The following is an 18,560-nucleotide window of genomic DNA, read 5'->3' on the forward strand; positions in this document are numbered from 1 at the left end:
AAACGGTTCAACAAGGGTTGTTCTTCCCACCACACGTGACAGTGACACAGCGACGGGGACTTGAGGGGACGCAGCTACGGGGCACGCGCGTGCTGTGATGGATTTTTCCAAAATCCGTGGATGTGTGGTAGGATGCTGACGTCATGTCACCATCATCATCTGTCCCGTCACGTCCCTGCTTCCCGTCCAAAACTCTTTAATTAGTGAACACCGACGATAACCAAGCATGGAGAAGGGAATATATAAGAGAATTAAAGAATTCGTAATTAAAGAATTAAAGGTCTGAAAGTTCGTTGTTAATTATTTAATTGTCACGTGCCGCTACACGTGACACTTCCCCTCCTATATTTTCCTTCTATCGTTCTTTGTCTTCTTTCTTGAATATTGTTTCATGGGACTGTAACACACCATTACTATCTTTCTGATTTGTTCACGTCCTAATACGCTCCCCATAATATTTTTATTCACAGCTTCTTGTAAGGGTAGTATATATCATTCATTATTCAGACCACAACATTCTCGAGTTCCTCAAGGAAGTGTAGGCAGGTCGAGATAATAAACATTCACTTTACATATGCCAGTGAACTGCATAGGCTCAGTTGAACGCAGAGCAGGCCCTTCGGATGTTGCCATTGGAGCCGGTGAGCACGCCAAGTCTGCCCAAATTCACCATGGAGAGGCCGAAATCGTTTCTGAAGGCGTCGGGGGAGCGAGCGTAGAACTCAACGAGCGCTCGGGTGGTGGGATTGTTTAAGAGCGCAGCGTCGGACTGAAGAACGGCGGTGCCAGTGAGGATGTTGTCGAGGTAGTGGGCGTCGAAGACTTTCTCACTGCCGTCGTCCAGGGCGAGTCTGACGTTCACGTCACCGCCTTTGGGGCAGATCCCTTGGAGTTTTGCCAGGAAGGCTGGAGCTATAGAAGGATCCGGCCGCCCAGTTCCTTCAAAATTGTTGAGCCGCACCCCCATGAAGAAGCACGCTGTCGTGCCTATCGTGTGTGCCGCTGACAGAGAAATTTCAAAGAAAACATAGCTTTTGAGCTCAAAGTTTTGGTCATAAACGCATATAAGATTATGGGCAGATGGATTGATGGATAAATGGATGTCTAGATGGATAAATTGATCGATCGGTAGATTAAAACGCTGATAAATTGAAACAATGGGAGAGAGAGAGACCACATAGACCAGAGAGAAAGCGAGAGAGAGAGACCAGATAGATAAATATATATAGATATATATATATATATATATATATATATATATATAGAGAGAGAGAGAGAGAGAGAGAGAGAGAGAGAGAGAGAGAGAGAGAGAGAGAGAGAGAGAGAGAGAGAGAGACCAGAAAAACCACAGACAGAGGGAGAAACCATACAGACCACAGACAGAGAGAGAGACCAGAGAGACCACAGAGAGCAAGCGAGAGAGAGAGACCAGATAGACCACAGAGAGCAAGCGAGAGAGATAGACCAGAAAAACCACATTCAGAGGGAGAGACCAGAGAGACCGCAGACGGAGAGAGAGACCAGAGAGACCACGAAGAGAGAGAGAGAGGGAGAGAGAGAGACCGGAGAGAGAGAGCGAGACCGGAGAGGCCAGAGTGAAAAAGAAAGCAAATAGACAACAGAGAGAGAGACAAGAGAGAGCGCAGAAACAGAGCCGGAGACACCAGAGAGACTAGAGAGACCAGAGAGAGAGAGAGAAACCAGAGAGGCCACGGAGAAAGACAGAGGGAGAGAGAGAGAGAGAGACCGGAGAGAGAGAGGGAGAGAGCGAGGAAGAGAGAGACGACAGAGATAGAGAGAGAAACCAGAGAAACCAGAGAGACAACAGAGACAGTGAGAGAAACCAGGGAGACCACGAAGAGAGCGAGACTAGAGACACCAGAGAGAGAGTGACCGGAGAGACCACAGAAAGAGAGAGAGCGGGACCAGAGAGACCAGAGAGAGAGAGAGACCAGAGAGACCAGAGAGACCAGAGAGAGAGAGAGACCAGAGAGACCACAGAGACCACAGATAAAGAGAAAGGTTAGAGAGATCAAAGAGAAAGAGAGACCAGAGAAACCAGAGAAAGAGAGAGAGACCAGAGAGACCACAGAAAGAAATAGAAACCAAAGTGACCGTACACAGCGAGAGCGAGAGACAAGAGAGATCAGAGAGAGAGCAGAGAGACCTCAGGGAGAATGATAGGGAGTCCACAGAGAGATAGATAGAGAGACCACAGGGAAAAAGGTAGGGAGACCACGGAGAGAGAGATAGAGAGACCACAGGGAAAAAGATAGGGAAAACACAGAGAAAGAGATAGAGAGACCACAGAGAGATAGATAGACAGATATACAGAGAGAGAGAGAGAGAGAGAGAGAGAGAGAGAGAGAGAGAGAGAGCGAGAGAGAGAGAGAGCGAGAGAGAGAGAGAGAGAGAGAGAGAGAGAGAGAGAGAGAGAGAGAGAGACCAGAGAGAAGGACGAGATCTTTGTCGGAGAGGCCTTTCGCGGCAAACTTGTCTTGGAGGGCGTTGATGGGTTCATCTTCTCCGGGTAGGTCGCTGGCATGGGAGATGGAGGAAGAAAAACCGTCCCGCCGGCCTGTTTCAACGTCGTAGAATGGACCTTTGGTCTGTGCATGCAAATTTAGAAATGGAGGTTATTGTTTGGACGTTCGATGTGGAAGATAGTTCGATCTTAATTTGGACAGATTTGTAGATTCAGAGATAGATAAATAATTTGAAATATCGGAAAATACACATGGACGGATGTACAAAATTGACCAAGGATGATAGACGGCTAAGGACCGCGAGGCAGACAAGCAGAGAGCGTACATATCTATAGGTACACATATAAACCTATACATGATGGATGAACAGATACCAGGACTAACTGCGATAAACACCGATGCACTCACAGCTATGATAGATATCTACACAGAGAATAGTTGTATGATATTTATGGAGACATGGATGGCGAGAAACAGACACGTTTATGGATGGATCAAACCTTGATATAGAGAAACAGAATGAGATACGGTTGCGTTGGTCAGTCGTGAAAGATGGAGGCAGAGAAAGACAGAGAGATGCGGAGAAAGAGAGAGGGGAGAGAGAGAAATGGCAAAATATAGAGAAAGAGTAGGGAAAGAAAGGGAGAGACAAGGAAAGAGCGAGAGCAATAGGGGGATCGGGAAGAGGGTGAAAGAGATGGAAAAAGGGATATAAGAAGGGAAGAAGAGATCGAGAGAGATGGAAGTAGAAAAACAGAAAGAGAGAGAGATTCGGAACGCGAGAGATAAAGATAGATGCAGAGAGAGAGAGAGAGAGAGAGAGAGAGAGAGAGAGAGAGAGAGAGAGAGAGAGAGAGAGAGAGAGAGAGAGAGAGAGAGAGAGAGAGAGAGAGAGAGAGAGAGAGAGAGAGAGAGAGAGAGAGAGAGAGAGAGAGAGAGAGAGAGAGAGAGAGAGAGAGAGAGAGAGAGAGAGAGGGATAGAAATATAGAGAAAGAGAGAGAGAGACATTAGACAATACAGCGAGAGAGAGGGAAAGACAGAAAAGATTGGAAGGACAGAGTGTGATAGAGAGATAGAGGGAGAGAGATATATAGAGAGAGAGAAGAACGAGAACGATGGAGTCTTTTGCGGCACGGGCAACAATATCGGCGCAGGAGACGACGCCAGGGCACTGGGATTCTAGTTAAGGCCTTGGCCTCCTTAATAACTTTGAATATAGTAAGTAAGATAGAGTGAGATAGAGTGAAGGAGATGGAAGTAGAATGATAACGAGAGAGATCAAGAAAGAGTTAGACAAAGAAAGAGAAAGAGAAAATGGAGAAATATATATAGAGAGAGAGAAGAGGGAGAGAGAGAGAGAGAAATAGATAGCGAGACTGAGAGAGGAAGAGAGAGATAGATAGAGAGACTGACAGAGGGAGTGAGCGAGAGAGAGAGAGAGAGTGAGAGACTGAGAGAAGGAGAGAGAGGGAAAGAGAGGGGGAAAGAGATAGAGACAGAGAGGAAGAGAGACAGAGAGTTAGAGAGAGAGCCAGAGAAGTACGAGAACGACGGAGTCCCTTGCCGCAAGGGCAACGATATCGGCGCAGGAGACGACCCCAGGGCACTGGGACTCCAATTTAGTCTTGGCCTCGTCAATAACGTTGAATCCGCCGAGACCCTGGTTGCCGAAGGCCTTGTTCTCTTGCTTCCCGTTTGGCAAATTGATGAGAATCGAACCATCGCAGCCCTGCAAGTCGCGTCCAGATGAAAATCAACCGTCGCGAAGCCGCCGGAAGAAATCGACAGAAGACAGAATAACCGACATCGACGATACAGTCGTGGAACTGTAGGCGAAGAAGTTGCGGGGCGATGGCAGGATTGGAGGTGAAGGCGCGTGCAACGGCTGAGTTGACGATGCCCTCCGCGCCGGGGCAGCTGCTATCGTAGAAGCCGACCTTGAGTTGTCCCTGGCAAGAACGTACCAAGCTGAGTAGAAAAATAAGACTGAGAACGGTGAGCTGACTCATGTTCCCTGTAATGTAAGAAAAGGTAAAGTAGAAGAGAGACTGCGATTCTCCGATAGATAAAGAAAAAGAGAGGGCCGGGACTAAAAAGTGAGAGAGAGGGAGATTGCGATTTCCTGGCAGAGTGGATGCTTCGATTATACGGGATTAGATTTATATAGAAGATTCTATTTATAGCGGACAGACAGACAAACAGACATCATTGACGAGAGAACGAGATGAGACTTCGAGGAAGGCTTCTAGAGTAGATATGTAACAGAAAGAGAGCAAGAGGGAGAGAGGTAGAAAGAGAGAGAGAGAGAGAGAGAGAGAGAGAGAGAGAGAGAGCGAGAGAAATAGATAGATATATATATATAGAGAGAGAGAGAGAGCGAGAGAAATAGATAGATATATATATATAGAGAGAGAGAGAGAGCGAGAGAAATAGATAGATATATATAGAGAGCGAGAGAGAGAGAGAGAGAGAGACCTGTGACCAAAAGGGCGGCTAGGAATACTTTGACCGAACGGACAGACAGAGATAGAGACGTCTTTAGTGAAGAGATCTAGGCATCAATGGCAAAAGGGAGGTCGTCCGTAAGGCCAACATGACAACTCTCCGTGTCTTTCCTACGATAAGTGAACGCCGTTACAGTAGGGTTAACGAGACGCCATTACTACTCATAAGTACCCTCAACCCAGTAATTCAGCATTCCATGGTCGTCTAACGATCAATCCGAGATTTGCTGAGTCCAGAAACAAGAGCCTTTGGAAAATTTGCGATATTTCGAAATAAAGATCAGCGCGTCGGGTTGACAACAGCGACTGCTTTGACGTTCTGCGGGCATTGGATAGAGATGTCTATATTTTTGGAACGGATCATATTCCGGAAAAAAAACAGAAAATTATAGTTCGGAAACTAGAGAAAAGTGAACTTCAAAAAGTGAAGTCTTGAATCAATTATTATGTCAATAAAGAATCGACTTCTCCTCTCCGAAAAGGTTTAAAGAATAAAGAGTTATTATCATCTAGAATATATTGAACAACTTTGTAGCTAGTTTTAACTATAACTAAACGACTCGTGATAAATGGTGTTTAGGATTCTTATGTGGTTATCTTTTATAAACTAATAATATCCTTGAACTATACTCTTCCCTGAAAAATGAAGATTCAAATTTGGTCGACAAAGCCACTCATCAGATTTGAACGGATGACTTATGCCTTACTCTGGCGTTACTCTACTACTGAGTCGAAGGGTTAGAACTAAATTTCTTGCCAATATTCGATTATGACATTACCACATGTTTATATATGTACACCCCTATATAGATCTATAGAAACCTATCGATAAAAAAATGAATGATGTAGACATCAAACTAAAGGATTGAAGTCCAAATTGAACTCTAGGAGTCTAAATTAAAGGATTGAAGTCTAGGAGTCCAAAGTAAAGGATTGAAGTCAAAAAGTCGTCAAAAACCCTGCGAATAAACTAGAAACGACGAAAGTTATCAACTTTCGGGACGACATTTTAAATTTCTTCCGGACGACAAGAAATTGACTAAACGGAGGTGATAATGACAAAATGAGCCGCGGCGAACGAACTGATCAGTCATGATCTTGATTTGTCCTTCATATCTAATTTGTTTCTGGTGGCCTTTCTCTAACCCGTGCCCTGAACGCGCTTCCACGGCCGTCTAAGACGAGCTGTTATATACTTAATAATACTTTAAAACCCGTCGAGCGAATTAAAAAAATGGTTACGATACTGGGGAACCTCATCGCGCTGCCATGCGTCATTGCCTCAATATCCTTGGAAGAAACACCAATTGCTTCATCAGTGGACATTAACGTGGATGGAGATGGACCCAGACGCCGCCTTGTCCTTCACCGCCCCGCCGCGTTGGCCTTTGCCCTCTTGCTCCATTTTCTATTACCGATGGTCTAGGTGGACGGCGTAGAGGCCATGCAAGTGAATGGTCTAGGTGGACGGCGTAGAGGCCATGCAAGTGATAGGTCTCTTTCCCCGTTCTCCTCCAGATCTCGGCAACGAGTCAAGCATGGTTTAAACTCAAGTTTCAGGAATATTTATTGCAATAAATGACAAATGTCTCACGAAATTTCAATTAAACCACCGGTACATAATATACATCCCATAAGAAAATCTGTGGGCTTCTGCAGTGACATCATCTCATTCGCGAAAATATCTGTGTTTAATTAAATATCCACTATACTTGTGAAGTTAGTGAGCCCAATGGGAAGGATAGTGAGTCCAAGTCTACAATCTAGATCGGATTCATCTGGTGGTAAGAAATAATTATGCACAGGATTAAAGATGGATATGACTAAACATATACTGTATTAAATGAAGATAGGAGTGAAGATACAAGGGAGTTGAATATAGATAAAATTATATGTTAATAAAACAAATCTACGATGATGTTTTACTATCGTGCTAGGGTAATGTAAGGGTTGTATTAGTATGTGGATACCTCCCTGCTACCATCTCTTCTCTCTGAACCATGGAGGTACGAGAGAAACAAGGCCTCGGCGTCACTTTCCCTTCCTCTCCTTTGGGGGCCCGCGTAGAGGTGTAGCTGTAGCGCCTATCTGCCAGATGTGGCTGTTCCACATACGCCTAGCCCAGGTGAGAACTTCCCAGGATACCACCCATTCCAGATTGTTTCGGCTCCAGCCTCGTTTAACTTGGGTCGTGTGATTGAGTGCAGCAGGAATGGAATAACTATGATCGATACAAGAAGATAAAAATTGGATTCTCCAAGTAGTTCAGACGTGATCGAGGAATATAAAATTTGAATCCAACACTGACATTTGAATTACAGGATATAAAATTTGACCGCAGTCGATGGAAACTTGTTTATTGTGACTACTAATGAGGATATTATTCTTATACTATGGCGCATCATGAATAATCATGAAAATGGTTAAATGAATCTCGCACCTCTAGTTGATAAAGGAGAGTTTTACTCGGTCAACGCCAGCGACCCCCTGTTAGGAAGATAATCCAGATTAGTGAGTAAAAATGGATAAATAACATATACTCGTTAGAGATTCAGAGAATAGGATTTAATATCGGTTCAAAGATAGATTAGGATTAAACATAGACGGCTAGGATCAAACAGTAGATAGTTATCACGGCTGAGATTAAATCATAGGATATCCTTTATAAGGGATGGATCTATGGCACCGATCGACGGCTGTGATTGGTGCACCTAACTCGTTATAATGGTTAGGATTAAACATAAGATATCTGTTATAACCAACTGGGTCTACAGCACCGATCTACGGCTGTGATCGGTGCACCCAACCCGTTATAATGGTTAAGATTAAAACTATATTTTAAACTTCTATCCGTCGTAAATTGTTACAACTGGTATATGAAACAGACATTCTTTTAATTATTCTACATGTAGTGTAAATACAACAAATGTAGCCTCTTCGATGATTGCGGAATGACAACGATCTGTACAGCTTCCTCTTGCATCTTCTCCATTTCTTTTCTCCTCGTTCTTTCTCTTCTTTCTCAATGTTCATACAAGACACAATGAATTTCAACACTAGTCACTCAGGTATAAGAGATATATGAAGAGAGATTGAAAAAACCATGGGATAGATTCTTCACACAACCCACTTCCAATTATAATGCCAATGGAACAGAAGAACTCATACTGGAGGCTTAACTGCCAAATCTTATCCATTAAAAATAAACTTATCTAATGGAGGAGATTAAATTTACTTGGACAAAGACAAATAACGAAACAAGGGGTCTTTGGAGATCTCTAACACGTGCTGGCCATCCAGATAGGATGCCAACAATCTCCCCCTCAATCTTGATGGTCATCATGAACATTGCATAGTCCTAGCTTCCCTCGAAGTTCATTGAACTATATTCTTCCAAGAAACTTGGTGAATATGACCGTTAGCTTGTCTTCAATCCCAACATAATCCAAAATGATCTTCTTCTTTTCAAGGCATGACCGAATGAAATGATACCTGGTCTCAAAATGTTTGGATCGAATATGGAACACAGGATTCTTTGATAAGGCAATCGCTGATTTGTTGTTCACCTTCAACTTCACCGAGATCGGCTCCATGCTCTTTAGCTCCTCAATCCAACAAGCCAGCCATATACCTTGACATGTGGTAGTTGTAGATTCAACATACTCAGCTTCTCATGATGAGAGTGCAACTATCTTCTACTTCTGAGATCCCCAGAAAACCATATTTGGCCAATGAAAAAATAATATGCCAGTTGTACTCTTCCTGTCTCTAGGATCTTCGGCATAATCACTGAATAACCCATCAAAACATATTCTCCTCCTTTCTCATAGACCAAACCAAACTCCAAGGTTCCCTTCACATACCTCAAAATTTTGTTGGCAGCTCCCATATGTTCAGCACTTGTGTTCTCCATAAACCTGCTCAGATAAGCAAGTGAGAACATAATATCAGGTCTGGTATGGGTCAAATATCTGACTCCCCATCAAGCTCCTCTATTCCTTAGAATTCACTGGTGGATGAACTTCATATTTGCTGAACTTACAACGAGCTTCTAAATGGATCTGAGAGGGATTACAATCCATCATGCCATAATGCTCAAGCCTATTAATAGCATACCCCTTTTGACCCAACTTGATCTTTTCGGCTTCCTGGATCACCTCAATACCTAAGTATAAAGTGAGCAGTCCAAGATCACTCATATCAAATCCTTCCTTCATTTGGGACTTGGATTCCTCAATGAGACTTTTCACTAGACCTGTCACTATGAGATCAACATATACGCCAATTAGCAATTTAATGTTTTCACAGATTTTATAATACACAGCATGTTCTTGTAAACTCCTAGAGAATCCACGATAGAACACACAATTGCCTAATTTGGTGTACAAAGCTATAGGTGCTTGCTTCAAGCTATAAAGAGCTTTCTTCAACTTCATCAGCATATGCCCTTTCCCAGTCTTCGCATATCCCTCGGTCACTTCACATAGACTTTCTCTTCCAAGTCACCATTCAGAAATACACACTTGACATCTAAGTGATGAACTGGCCAACCTGTGTGTACTGCAAGAGATATTAGTACTCAAACAGTCTCAATCCATGCTACTTGTGCAAATACTTCCTCAGAGTCAATGCAATGCTTCTGAACATAATGCTTTGCCACTAACCTCACTTTGTGCCTGATCACATCCCTTTGAGGGTTCCTCTTCACCTTCTATACCCACTTAAGACTAATGGGATTACAACCAGGGGGTCGAGAGACCATCACCCAAGTGTCATTCTTCTCAATAGCTTCCATTTATTCCTTCATAGCACGTCTCTATACTTCTAGCTTTGTAGCTTCATGGTAAGTGGCAGGCTCCTCCCGAGTAAAATGTAACTCAACAGGATCAATATCAATTTGTTCATAATTCTCATATACGTCTTTAACATCTCTGAGTCTTCTTGTGGAGTCCTCTGTGGTTAGATGACTACGGTGTAGAGAGTGATCTTGACCTTCTTGTTCAACTTCAGGCTGGTTTTCTAGCATCATATGGTCGACCTGACCATCATCCATATCATAATTATAAGTAGAAAGTGGGAATGAGAATGTACCTTCGTCTTCATGACCATCCGGCATCACCCAATCCCATTGGCTACCTTCTTCAAATATAACTCTATATTTACATGAACCCTCTTTATCTCAGGGTCGTATAATTTATAAGCTTTAGTTCTAGTCACATAGCCAATAAAAACCATAGGTCCGCTTCTGTCATCCAGCTTCTTCAATCTTTCTCCCAACACCTTCACATGAACAAGAGAACCAAACACTCTCAAGGGTTCAATGTTTGGCTTAATCCCTGTCCAAACTTTATAAGGAGTAAACCCATCTAGACATTTCGTAGGAGAATGATTTACAATGTAAACACGAGTGCTTAATGCCTCACCCCAAAGCTCATGAGGTAAATGATTCTCCATTAATATGCTTCTTACAATGCCCATAGTTATGTTTCTTCTTTCAAGTACGCCATTCTGCTGTGGAGAGTACAGAGCTGAGAGTTGTCTCTTGATTCCGTTCTCGACACAAAAAGATGAGAATTCAGAGTAAGTAAATTCCCCCCCTTGATAACTTCTAAGACATCTTATCTTCAAACCTTTATCTGCCTCTCCCAGATTCTTGAATTTTACAAAATCTTGAAAGGCCTCACTCTTGTCCTGTGGAACTGAAACCCACATTAATCTAGAATAACCATAAACCAACAACAAAAGTACCTTCTTCCTCCAAAAGTGGCAGGTGATACTTGTCCACATATGTCAGCATGGAAAAGCTCCAAGGGTTGGCTAACCCTGAATGATGTAGTTGTAGGAAATGCACGGCTGTGCTGCTTGCTCGCAACACAATATCTACAGAGATGATCTGGGATTTCAAGCTGAGAAAGCCCCTTCACAATCTCCTGTCATGAGAGCTTCTTCAAGGATTCAATGTTCAAATGTCGATACCTCCTATGTCATGTGCAAGTCAAATCTATCTTGCTCACTACAACCATACGGGGTTTATCACATGATTCAACTTCAGCAAGTAGAGATGCCCCCTAGTCTTCTTCACCTTTATTAAGAGACACCCTTGCTGATCATAAATAAAGAGAAAGCCTTCCTCCATCATCATCTTACATCCTTGCTCATCCAAATGTCCAAGACTCAAAATATTAGATTTTAATCTTGGATTATAGAGGATATAATTCAGCTTCATTTGCCCTCCATCTCGACACTTCAAGAGAATGCTTCTTCTTCCACAAATATCTGTTGAAGACCCATCTCCAAATCTTATACAACCAGATGAATATTCATTTAGGTCCTTGATGAAACTTCAAACACATGTCAAATGATTACTTGCTTCGGTGTCTAGATACCACATCCATTCTTCTAATTGCTCCTCTTTAACTCCTTGGAGCAGAACATCATTAGGACCTTCAACAACCGTTGTAAGAAGTGCTGATGGTTCCTTCTCATCAACATAAGCAATGTTGGTCCTCTCCTCCTTGTCTCTACGACATTCATAAGCAAATGTTCAAGCTTATCACAATTACAACATTTTACCTTTGACTTATCACAAGGCTTATCTTCCTCATCATTTTGAGATTGTCTTCCACCCAAACTTCTAGCTCTTCCTATACAACTGCTTTTGCCATGACCTCGACCTCTGCCATCAGAACACTCCTCAACATACTTATTACGTTTTTCTAGAAGCCCTGGCCAAAAGTACTTGCTCCTCCCTTTTGACGTGTCGATCATTCATCTTGTCCTCATGGATCTTAAGCGATTCAACTACTTCATCTAACGTCATGTTGTTGATGTCAGTGATCTGTTCAATGTAAGTTGTGAGAGCATCAAACTAAGCCGGCGTAGCAAGAACAAATTTTGTGTTGACAACGCATTCTTCAATAAAATCTCCAAAGTTTCTCGACTCGTCAAGGATTTCAGAGAGCTTCCCTGCAAAATTTCCCAACTTGTCTCTTCATCGCCCATTATGAGTATCTCAAACTGAGTTCCTTTCAAAATTCATCACCATCTCTTCATCACCCGTTACAAGTGTCTCAAACTGCTTCCTTAGAGATTGAATATTCGCCTTGGTCACACAATCAACTCCCGCATTCTTCCTACGCAAATGCTTCCACGTCTCCTTGGTTCTTTTTTTGATATCAAGTTGCTTAGATATCCTCTCTGATATCGCTCCAAACATAACCTGTAGTGCTTGTTGAAACTTCTTCCTTTTACATCATCCCCAGCTCGATGGCATCCCACAAACCATGAGCCTCAAGAAGAACCTCCATCCTCATGGCCCAATACGAGTAGTTAGTAGTCTAGAATATTGGAAAACTTCTATTGGTTCAACAAGAGTCTTGTCTGTTGTAGAAGCAATGCTCACGACGTCTCTCTCTACAGGAGACCAATCACCTGCCTAGGATGAAGCCTGACTTCGCCTCGACGGCATAGCTTCAACTCTCTCTCTTTTGGGATCAATAACATGGTTCTGATACCAAGTGAAAAGAATCGTGCAAGTCTAGTCCGTCAGATATGATAGATATATGAAGTGAGATTGAAAAAACCGTGAAACAGTTTCTTCACACAAACCCGCGTCCAAAGGAACAGAAGAACTCACACTAGAGGCTCAACTGCCAAATCCCAAATTATTATAAACAAACATATCTAATGGAGAAGATTAAAAATAACTTGGTCAAAGCACCATAATGAATCAAAGGGTCTTTGGAGACCTCTAACACGTGCTGGCCATCCAGATAGGATGAAAACAAATGGGCATTTCTAATTGTCTCGAAGCTTTGATTGTCGACAGGGATAGTGAGAAATCAATTAATGCAGAAATATTAGTTTATTCAAACCAGAGAAAATTATTTGATACTTTTCCGATTTCCATATGAACTAATATGGGTGAACATTGGGACTTCACAAAGCTGTTTCACTGGTATAGTATTCATATGATGCCACCATGGATAGTCATGTCAAAGTCGTAGATCCCAACTAAATATATCTAAGTTCCTTAATGATTTCTTTACATAATGGAGGGGTAAAATTAGGCCTCGATAATTTTGTAAATAATTTTAATATTCATAGATCTAATTAATTAAATTTATTTAGAAAAATATACATTATGTTCAAATTCTTAGGAAAGATTGGTAATTGAAAGTTGAATTTCTATTACCAAGTCAGCATGGTAAATGACAAAGAGTGGTGCAAATATAGGGTACACAGTTTCCAAATTTTATGCAATTTAGATATCCAATACTAAGACCTTGTTTCTACATAATTCAGCTTTGTTCGCCAGACTTTTAAGACGAACATTTTCAAGTAGTATAATTGTTTTTACCACACATCAATAGTACATGATTTCGCATAGTATTCCATCACATATTTCTTCTCAGTTTTTGTTTTTTTTCTATATTTATCTATTCGTATTTCATTCTAAATAATGATAGGCAATGAAAGATGGTTAGATTCGTGTTTTATGAATATTATAAAGCAGGGATTTTTTAAGGGTTTATTGAATAATTGGTAAGACCATTGTGAAAAAATTGTCCAGAATGATTCTGTGCCAAAAACGTAATCCAATCAAGTGAATAAAGAATTCCTTTTCCAGTTAAAAAATTTAACTCAGTAACAAGTATAGTCTAACATGTGATGACAATGAAATGATTAAACAAAATTCAATGACTGGAAACCATGACTGCCAAGTCAGTTTTCATTAAATGAACTTGATTATGCATCATATCAACATGTTGTAGACAATTTTTACCAAAATATTTTATTGATTAAGGCTGGAGAAATCTGTAGGTAATATTTGATTTGATACTGTATATACTTTTGAAGGGAATGATTCACTTTAATACAGTTAAGGTAATTTAATTTTCACTGGTGTAGGAGTTTAAGTAAGACGAAAGGTAACAGTTAATGTTGCCAGATGTGTAAATTTGCAGATAAAATTAAAGTTCACCGTTGTTAAAAAGAAGGAAAGTGAGATTTGACGTTCATTACTGTTGAAAATTAGTGAAGACGTTGTTAAGTGAAGTATACAACTACTGTGAAACATATTTAAAGGTTAGTGTTTTTCAGTGTGAACTAATGAAGGGTTTTACTTTTCAGATAGATTTTATTTCTCAATGCTGAGAAAACTTTTAGAGATATTTTCTCGAATTTTTTAATGCTTTCCAAAAGTAACAGAAAACGCTTACCATCAGTTACATGATGGAGAAAATATTAAACATATTTTTATGGTTTGATATTTCCCTCATTCATAGACAATTATGGTATTAGAATTGGATTACTAGAATATGTATCAGATAAGAAACTGATATTTAAAATGGAATCACTAAGAAATCATGGATCTAAACTTCCTTGAAGCATAACAAAACAATGAACGTTAGAGAACGGTAAACAGAAACTTCACATAGAACAATCATAAATATAGGAATCCAATGAAAGATGACAGAAAATGATCACGAGGAAGTAATGTAGAGAATAATGTTCACCACAAAAATTAAAGCAATAGTATCAAAAGATCATAAAGTGTAAAGAGTTATCATAGGAGGTCATGACATGGATCAAGAAACTACTATATTTTGTGAAAATCTCCATACCATGGCACAATACGAACCACAATAGATTTCACATATGTCATACCATAAATGAAACATCGAGGCACTTGCCCATAGCGCAAATACAGGGAGCTAGAATCAAGCTGTTTTTAAATTACACTATTCCTCAAAGCATGGGGCTATTTTATTGAGAACACTAATAGAGGAAGCAAGAATAATTATGTTATCATAGAATGATGGTGTAGGCAGCAATGATCAAGCTTTATACTGGAGTACTGACGTAAATAGCAAGAATCGAGCTATTTTTCAGAACACTATGACAGAAAAAAATAATCAAGAACTTTTCATAGAACACTGTCAACATATTCCACCATCTTCTATTTATTATAATTATTATTGATACAAAACTAATTTATTCACATGAACTAGAATATAGGGTGTCGACACTAAATTTGGTTGGGATCAAGATGGTAAGAGATGTTTTCTCAAAACAGCTGCCAGAGGGTACACGAGGCTTTTTGAGACATGGGCCAACGCAAACCATGACAAAGCCCGAGCCAACCAGCCTTGAGTATTCATGAAGCTACAGCCAATCCAACCATTCTACCAAGCCCAATGAGCGGTCCCACAATGTCTTGTGGGCGGCATTAAGGAGACAATGGTCCACCTAGTTCAAGTGAGGAAATGACTATCAATTGATATAATTGAAGGAACTGGAGCAATAGTGAAGCGAGCTCATTATGAAATGGCAGTGAAAAGAATGATTGGTCTAACTAAATGCAATGGTTGGCAATGTATCGGTCAAAAGCAAAAAGACTTGCAAAACTATCTGATGAACTTAGTTCCACAAGGCTTTTCTTACAAAATCATGTATCTTTGGGTGCCAGTAATGGCATCCCCTCTCTATCCTCTAATCATTGTCTATCTATTGTTCTATTATGTTTCAGCCTTATGATGACAGATCACATAGACAAGGAGGAAAAGGCTCACACTTGTGTGTGCTAATGACAAAGAAGTATCACCACTCCTAATGGTAGTTTCTGAAGAGCCTATTGACATGCTGTTACAAAGAGTCAACGATCAACACTTAGAAGATTGGATGTGGTATCTTGATACCAGCGCAACCAATCATGACTGGTGAAAGACGCTTGTTTCAAGAACTATATGAAACTCCATATGATGCTGTGCGGTTTGGAAACCAGTCTATCTTGGCAATTTGTGTCAAAGGAAGCATTCTATTATGGTGTTAAGATGGAGGACAAATGAAGCTAGGTAATGTCCTTTATGTCCAAGACTTAAGCCTAATATTGTGGGTCTTGGGAAGTAAGATGATCACGGATGAAAGACGGTGTTGGTGACAGGCTTTCTCTTCATACATGATGAATACAGAAGGCTTATAGTGAATGTGCTGAAAACTAGATCACGCCTCTACTTGTTGAAGATGAATCGGATAGTGAATTGAATGGTTGTTAGAGAAAATCAGGTTTGACTTGGACGTGGCGTAGGATTTATTGGCATTTAACTTTTTTTCTTTGAAAAAGTTATCATCTCAAGAGATAGTCCCTGGTCTTTCTCAACTAGAAGTCACTAAAAGTCTCAATAGAGATTGTGTTGCTAGCAAGCAACATAGACATCCATTTCCTCTTGCTGTATCTTTTAAGGGTTCTAGACACTTGGATCTCATCCATGGTGATATTTGTAAACCAATATCACCTGCCAAATTTGGAGGAAGAATATACTTGTAACAGCTGGTTGATGATTATTCTCCACTTATCTGGGTATCATTTCTGAAGGAGAAAAGCGATTGGTGAAAAGGACAAGGGTGTGAATATTGGAGCTCTCACAACTGATGAAGGGGGGAGTTTAACTCCGCAGAACTTATTTCTTATTGTGATGAGTGGGAAATTAATCGTCATCTTTCAAGGTCATATTCCCCACAACAGAATGGTGTGGTTGAAAGAAGAAACAGGACTATCATAGGCATGATCAGGAGTATATTGAAGGGGACGCACCTACCTCATGAACTTTGGGGTGAGGCAGTAAAAACATGTGTTTATATTTTAAACTCTAATCCTACTCGATGCCTAAATGGTGTTACTCCTTATGTAATGTGGTCAGAGATAAAGTCAAATGTGGAGCACTTGAGAGTGTTTGGTTATCTAGCCCATGTGAAAGTTTTGTTAGAGAGCCTAAAGAAGTTGGATGATAGGAGTAAGCCTGTGTTTTTTATTGGCTACTTGACTGGCACAAAAACATAGAGATCATATGATCCACTGACTAACAAAGTCCATATTAGTAGAGATGTAACATTTGAAGAAGGCAGTCATTTGGGATTGGGAGATCTCTAATGATTATGAAGATAGAGGTACATTCTCTTTTCCAAATATGTTTAAAATCTCAAATGCAGATGATGGTCAGGATGATTATGTGGTCCATGAAGATCAACATCAAATCCAAAAAGAAGGTCCTGATCATACTTCAGATGGACATCGTTGCATTCAACCTTGGAGGAGGATTCACCTAGAGGACTGATAAATCTTGAGTAGATCGATAATGACTCTGATCAAATACATGTCGATCCAACATAATTATTTTTGTCTCAACAGGAGCTTGCCACTTATTTTGAAGCTGCAAAAGTGGAAGAATGGAGGCGTGCCATGGATGAGGAGCTTGAAGCGATAAAAAAATGGCAATTTGGCACTGATCACTCTACCGCCTAGTTATCAGTCCTTCAGCCTCCAATGGGTTTACAAAGTGAATAGGAACCCACATGGAGACGTGGTTAGGCATAAAGCCAGACCAGTAGAAAAAGGTTATTTTCAGAAGCATGGAATTGATTAAGATGAAATATATGCTCGAGTTGCCAGCATGCAGACCATTAGAGTACTAATCTCTCTTACAACACAATGTGGAAGTCAAACTCATCATATGGATGTTAAGTGTGCATTTCTTAATTGATTTTTGGAAGAAGACATTTACGTGAAGCAGCCTGAGGGCTATGTGAAGAGAGAAAGTGAGCACCTCATGATGAAGTTATAAAAGGTTCTTTATTTCTTGACGCAAGCGCCTAGATCTCGGTCCATCAAATTAGACAAGTGCTTATTTTCTCTTGGGTTCACAAGAAGTTCAGAGAAACATGCAGTCTACTACAAAAGTTTTGGTAATTTTTACTTGCTGACTGGTGTATACGGTGATGATCTCATTGTGACATGGCCATGTAAATAACACATTGAGAAGTTTAAAGCCCAAATGAAGCAAGTGTTTGAGATGAGTGGTCTTGGATTACTTCATGCTTAAATATTGAGGTGTCTCAAAAGACTAGAAAAAACAAGTCGAGTCAAAGGGGATATGCTAAGAAGATGCTCTAGCAATATTCCATGGTGGATTGTAATCAAACTTAGATTCATTTGGAAGCACGATGCAAGTTCAACTCAAAAGACGTTCATCCATCAAAGAATTCCATGGAGTATAGATGCCTCATTGGGAGCTTTGGGTATTTGACCCATACTAGACCTGACATAATGTCATCAGTTGGTTTTTTCACAGATTTATGGAGAATCCAACATTTGAGCATACGGGAGCTTCCAAATAAATACTATGGTATGTTAAGGGAACTCATGATTTTGGTATGGTCTATAAGAAAGGAGGATAACATGTTGTAATGGAATATTCAGGTAAAGATTCTGGTGGAGTCCAAGATGACTAGAAGAGTACAACTTGTATGGTATTTTTGCATGGTCAGAATATGATTTGTTGGGGATCATAAAAATACAAGATTGTGGTACTCTCATCTTATGAAGCAGAGTATGTAGCTGCTACTATTGCTGCATATCAAGGTGTGTGGTTGTCTCGACTGATAGAAAAGCTAAAGAGCATAGAACAGATTCCTCTAAATTTGAAGATAGACAACAAGTCTACTATTGCTTTTTCGAATAACCTAGTGTACCATATCCACTTAAAGCACATTGAGACTCGATATCATTTT

At 40.5% G+C, this 18,560-nt stretch overlaps 1 protein-coding gene across 1 annotated transcript; it reads right to left on the reverse strand.

Moving 5' to 3' along the window:
• Positions 1-471: 471 nt before the first annotated feature.
• On the reverse strand, positions 472-4,877 carry LOC144700964 (peroxidase 43-like). Its single transcript, XM_078572582.1, has 4 exons — positions 4,293-4,877; positions 4,031-4,216; positions 2,447-2,609; positions 472-1,002 (listed from the first exon to the last, which is right to left on the reverse strand). Exons 1-4 carry the CDS (start codon positions 4,494-4,496, stop codon positions 596-598), a joined length of 960 nt encoding a protein of 319 aa, XP_078428708.1. The 5' UTR covers positions 4,497-4,877; the 3' UTR covers positions 472-595.
• Between the last annotated feature and the right edge of the window lie 13,683 nt (positions 4,878-18,560).

Source organism: Wolffia australiana, chromosome 3 (genome assembly GCF_029677425.1).
Source record: "Wolffia australiana isolate 7733 chromosome 3, ASM2967742v1".
NCBI classification, from domain to species: domain Eukaryota; kingdom Viridiplantae; phylum Streptophyta; class Magnoliopsida; order Alismatales; family Araceae; genus Wolffia; species Wolffia australiana.